The sequence below is a fragment of the Cimex lectularius genome, unplaced genomic scaffold (assembly GCF_000648675.2).
Source record: "Cimex lectularius strain Harlan isolate CLEC.00 unplaced genomic scaffold, Clec_2.1 scaffold106, whole genome shotgun sequence".
NCBI lineage: Eukaryota > Metazoa > Arthropoda > Insecta > Hemiptera > Cimicidae > Cimex > Cimex lectularius.
Genome location: NW_019392769.1, coordinates 1,353,856 through 1,359,855, shown reverse-complemented (window position 1 = coordinate 1,359,855; position 6,000 = coordinate 1,353,856). Strand labels below are relative to the sequence as shown.

The window sequence follows — 6,000 nt, the reverse complement described above, 5'->3', positions numbered from 1 at the left end:
GCTTTTCTTTTTGAATTGATTAACAGGAGTAAGGATAGGAAGAAAAATGGCTAATGTTTTCCCCGTTTAAATTATTAATTGCCGATGATTAATACCGAACCTAAATAAAGACTTCGATTACCAATAATTTACCAACTGTCGTATTTAAAATTGTAAATTTATATAGTTTGCCTTATTTCATTTCTAGCGAATAATTGCACAATACATACGTTAAACAATAAATTAATATTAATAGTTGGAAGTGGGATGAAATGCCAATGTAATGTTGTAGAGCCCTGATGAAGATCAAATAAAAAGTGGAAAGCTTGGCAAAATTATAATAATAATTAATTCTTAAAAAGACCACATCCCTGATCTCCTAGCATCAACGTCTGTTCAGAGTTGGTTAAATGTCATCATCACTATAAAAACATCACATTACAAAATTATAAAATATACAATGATTGCAACGACCAAAAAGTTAAACTATGTTCTCTTTCTTTCAACTGATGAAGAATAGATAAATTCTGAACGCTAGTTAGACAAAAATATACAGAAAAAATGGTGCTGGTGAAAATCAAATTGTTGGAGAATCGTGATTTTTAAAATATGTAATTAGTTTTCAATGTGAATAATGTGAAAACAGGAGTTAGCCAATTTTTCTGGAAGATACCCATCAACCTTCTTGAGCATCTTCCATCCATTTCCAATCAAACTTTTCGAACATATTTCAGCATACTGCGTGTATCAGTGTTGCTATAGAAACGCTTGTTTAGCCCTTACGACCACGTGGGGACCGGCCTTCGCGGCGGAAATGTTGCCGGAAACCCATGGTGGTGGGGCCCGGCCGAGAGGGAGTCTCTCCCCGTGAAACAGACTCATGCCAGTGCCAGTCTCAGTTATGTTTCTGCCACTCCAGCAAACATGCACCAAGCTGTACACAGTGAGTCAAATCGTTTCTTGAACAATATTTTACTCAATATATGTAGACATTGCAAGTCAATCACCAAGAGGTCTGACACATGTTTTCTCGACTGTGATTAAATTATTTCCAAACATTTTGGACAAATTTGAAAAATAATTTACATACATTTTTTAAAAAAAATACTATAGCATATATTAACTTTACTTTATCGCCTTATAAAAAGCGTTATTTGGAAAATGGATTGTTTATTAAATTTCCTAGGATTTTAAATTTAAGTATATAAGATTGATTAAGATCCCTATCTAATATTTGATTTCCTCTTGATAAAATCTTTGTATGTATCAATTTATTACCGATACATATTTTTTTATATTTTCAAATCTGACAAATTTTTTCCATTACATATACTGGCCAGATTTTAACAATAATCCATGCAATTTATTTGCTTAAACTTACACAATTGAAACAAATAGCTCGAAAAATTATCCTTTTTAAAACTATTGTAGCTTATAATTGCTTATAAAAATTGTTGATAAATCGATCGTTCTCAGACGACCTATATTTAAAATTTCATTTTCAACCTACATGATTCAAGGCAGTTTCCAAACACCCTTCTCAAATATTTTATTTCCTATATGAAAAATTTTTATATAAATCATTCTACATACATTTTTTTTTAAATTTCAAATCGGGGGAACTATTTCTCATGTATATATAACCGTCGGGGCAGATTTTAATAATAATCCCTGCAATATACTAGCATAATACACAAAATCAAAACAAAAAGCTCAAAAGTCATCCTTCAAAAAAACTATTTTATCCAATAATTGCATATAAAAATTTTGAGAAATCGATCGTTCTCAGATTCCTTTAATATTTATTATTTAATTTTCGACATGCATGATTCAAGGCAGTTTTCAAACACCCTTCTCAAATATTTTATTTCCTATATGCAAAATTTTTATATAAATCATTCTACATACATTTTTTTTTAAATTTTCAAATTTGGTAAACTGTTTCTCAGATATGTATAACCTTTTGGACAGATTTAAATAATAATACCTTCAATGTACTATCATAATATACAAAATCAAAATAAAAAGTTTGAAAGTCATCATTTAAAAAACTATTTTAGCCTATAATTGCATATAAAATTTTTGAGAAATCCATCATTCTCAAACTTCCTATATTCAAAATTTAAAATTACCTATCGATCTACTTAATTTCTGGCTGTTTCCAAACATTTTTATCTAATGTTTTATTTCCTATTTACAATTTTGTTATTATATAAATATGTTTATTTCCTTTAAATACTTATTATTTCTTTTCAAAACAAATAAACCATTTCACACGTGTGCACAAATTTTTAGGCAAATTTCAACAATAATCCCAGCAATCTACTAGCTTAAACACACAAAATTAAAACACAAAGCTCGAAAATCATTCTTTTAAAAAGATATTTAGGCGTATAAAATTTTTGAGAAATCGATCGTTCTCAATCTTCCTATATTTAAAATTTAATCGTCAATCTATATGATTGAAGGCAGTTTTCAAACATCCTATTAATTGATTATTAGTATTTTTTTTATTTTCTCTCTAAAAACTATATAAATATGTTTATTACTTTTATTATTTTTTTTAATACTACTTTTTTAATTTTAATATCTAAAAACTATTTTTCTATATGTACACAACTTTTTGGAAAGTTTTTTAAAAAAATCCTTGCAACCTGCTAGCTTGAACTCACAAAATTAAAACAAATTGCTAGAAAATGCTCCTTTTTAAAAAAAAACAATATCTATAAGAATATAATTGCTTAAATAAATTTAAAAAAAATCGATCGTTCGCAGACTTTTTAGTTTTAAAAGTTTAATTATCAATCTACATATATCAAGGTAGTTTCCAAATATTCTTCATTAAAATTTAATTTTTTCTTTGTCTTTATTTATGTAATTAATTAACAGAAGTAAATGCGCCATGCGAAGAAAAATGGCTAATGTTTTCCCCCGTTTAAATCATTAATTGCCAAGAATTAATACCGAACCCAAATAAATTCTTCGTTTACTGAAACAAATAAAAGGAGTAGATATAAAAATTTGAATAATTTACCAAATTTCGAATTTAAAAATATAAATTTTTATAGTTTGCTTTATTTCATTTATAGCGAATAATTGCACAATACATACGGTAAATAATAATAATAATAGTTGGAAGTGGGATGTAATGAGAAAGGTTTATGGGTGTCATTGATTTCTTTTAATATAGTATTATGCAGAAAATGAGAGCGTCCTATTTTTCATGTCGGTCCACAACAATCTTTGTTTGATTACGTACATTTCCATAATTATATGATATAACGCTTAGAAGTCAATTTTAAAGAGCCAAGTTAAAAGGTGGGGAATTCGGAATTTTCATTAAAATGAGATTTACCACGGTTCAGTGTGCGATATCTCTCCCAAGACAAGGTGGAAGATAATTAATAACATCGGGTAAAAAAATGTGTCAATGTATATTTTTCATAATTTATCATTTTTTAAACGTTTATTCACCCATACATCTATCTATATGTAAGTATATTTCATTAGTCTACGTTGTATTAGGAATTTTATTTTATGTGTATTGTACAGTATTTATGTCAAATGTTTAATTTAAAGTCCGAATTACTACGTCGTAGTTAAGTTAATAAGTAGCACTTGAGATTTTAGTTGAGTTTTGCGGGGTGAGGAACTTGTAGTCTGATCCGCCTGTCTTCGCCGTGTTTCTGCCATATTCTTCGGTGGATCTTCGAGGGAAATATCTATTAAAACCTAAAAGCCGGTCAATTCCCTTATGGCATCGTTAATTAAAGAAAAAATAAAGTATAAAAAAAATTATATACAAAATTTTAGCCAAACATCAGAATATAAATTTATTATTTCATCCGTTGTTGGATATATTTCAGTTAAACTCTATTTATCACATTTAAAAAAAAAATTAACTATTACAATCGTAAGCAATTTGTTTTTAGTCTTGTTTTTGGTGGCCAAGTGTTAGGGTGTCCGACTCGTATTTGCCACGCTAGAGGTTCAGGGTTCGAATCTTCCAAGCCCAAGGAATTTTAATGGAGAAGAGTATGTAAAAACTATTTTAAATTTTAAATAGGCAGTTGGATGTTAAGCCCCCCTGTTAAATTATTTTACTATTTTTACTAGTAGGCAGGAGAACTAACCACGAGCACTTGTACATTTATATGTAATTATTGAATTATTATTAATTTATTAAATATTATAACTGTTAATATGCAGAAGAGAGATTTTAGAATGATCGAAAAAAATTATTTTGACCGAAAGTACTATAAAATTTGAATATTACAATTTAACAAAATCGTGGGATATTTCTTGCACAAGATCCAGATAAATGGAAATACACCCAGAGAAAATCCCACGTTTTGGAATATAAAAACTTCTTAAGCCTTTCCAACTTTTTATTTTTTATGTATTTTTCTTTTGGCTTGTCACTCCTGTAGTTATTTCTTGCTTTTCTTTTTGTTGGATATGGATGAGAATCTGGATTTTAGAAAAAAGCGTAAGCTTTTCCAACTTTTTATTTTTTACGTGTTTCCTGCTGAAAAAGCTCCAGACTCTCATCCGTATCCAACAAAAAAAAAAGCAAGAAATATCTACAGGAGCGACAAGCCAAAAGAAAAATACGTAAAAATAGGAAGTTGGACAACCTTACGAAGTTTTTTAATCCAAAATCGTGGGATTTTCTCTGGGTATACTTCCATTTATCTGGATTTTCTAAGGAAAGGTTTTTTTGTATGTGTGTTCATGTTTTCCTTTGACGTTTTTATATATACCATTAACTATGCCGGGTGATGTAATTTGGAATGCTTAGAAGATAGAAAAGGATGCACGCAAATCCTGATGGGTTCATTGCAAAAAAGATCGGCGTCAAAGATCCACCGATCGTCATGCTGGTCACGCGTTGGTCGAAATTTCCCCCCTTTGTTTTTCTTCCCATGGAATCGAACCGTACAGGTATTGTATTGTAGTGAGACATCTACTTCTAAGAAAGTAAGCCAAGGTCCGTGGATATATGCGAATCGCATCACTAAAACACAAGTGAATAAGGTTTGATTGTAAGTTTGTTTTCTTTTATGATTGGTTGCCGTATGTGCCTGGTCAATATATAATTATTTAAAGTGCAGTGTTGTAACCAAATGGATAATTCTATAAAGACAACTTTTGACAAAGCTATTCCTATGAAAGTTGGATACCTCTTGTAAATTTATTAGCAAAAGTTTTCTTTGTCTGTACATGAAAGTTATAAAATATTTTTATTTTAATGGATCAAAGTATACTGCACATAAATTTTAAGTATTTTAAAGAAAAATCATTTTACTCGAATTAATAGAACAGCTCATATCCGCACGGCTAAGGTTTCAAATTCATTGCCAAGGCCGTCAGAAATGGCCTAGGTTCAGTCCGTCCCCCCACAGATTGATCAATTCGGCAAAGCAATTTTTATAACTAATCTCTGGATTAGCCGTTCAAAAATGCGACAAGAAAAATCAAAAATCCCGTAGCTTTGTATTGATCTTTTGTTTTTACTTTTGACAATGTGAAAAAAAATCGCTCAATGTTACACTTAATGCCTTTATCCCGAACAAACCTGATCATGAGGTCGACAAAATAGCCGTTAGCCTTATCCGAGATCCCGATGACAAATTGTTTAATAAATAGACATAAATTTAATTTATTTTAAACGAGTGGGCACAGTGGAAAAACAATTTATTCTATTCTCTCGTGTGTCACTCCTGTTAAATTTGTTGTGTGGAAGGAAGTGGATAATCCTACGATAATGGATACGAATTACATCCGTTCAATTTGTAAAAGTTCCATGCGAAAGGTAAAAGTTCATAAAAAATAGATGTTTTAATTTGCTAAAAGTTCGATGAATAGGGTTTATATTTTGATCCTGTTACTTTCATTGTCAGTCCTGGTCCGCCTAGTCTCGCTTTATGCTTCGGACAAACACGTCCTCACTCACAGCAGAACTCTTCAAAGCTTTGTAACATAATTCTATCAAATAAATTGTTAATCATTGGCATTGTT

The 6,000-nt window shown here is 29.9% G+C and overlaps 1 protein-coding gene across 1 annotated transcript in view; it reads left to right on the top strand.

The window, feature by feature from the left end:
• Positions 1-871: 871 nt before the first annotated feature.
• The window catches only part of LOC106662286, a 53,344-nt gene continuing 48,215 nt past the window's right edge, over positions 872-6,000 (top strand). The window contains exon 1 of the mRNA XM_024227552.1: positions 872-922. Coding sequence (XP_024083320.1) covers positions 881-922 — 42 coding nt within the window. The 5' untranslated portion in view covers positions 872-880. The remainder of the gene's footprint in view (positions 923-6,000) is intronic.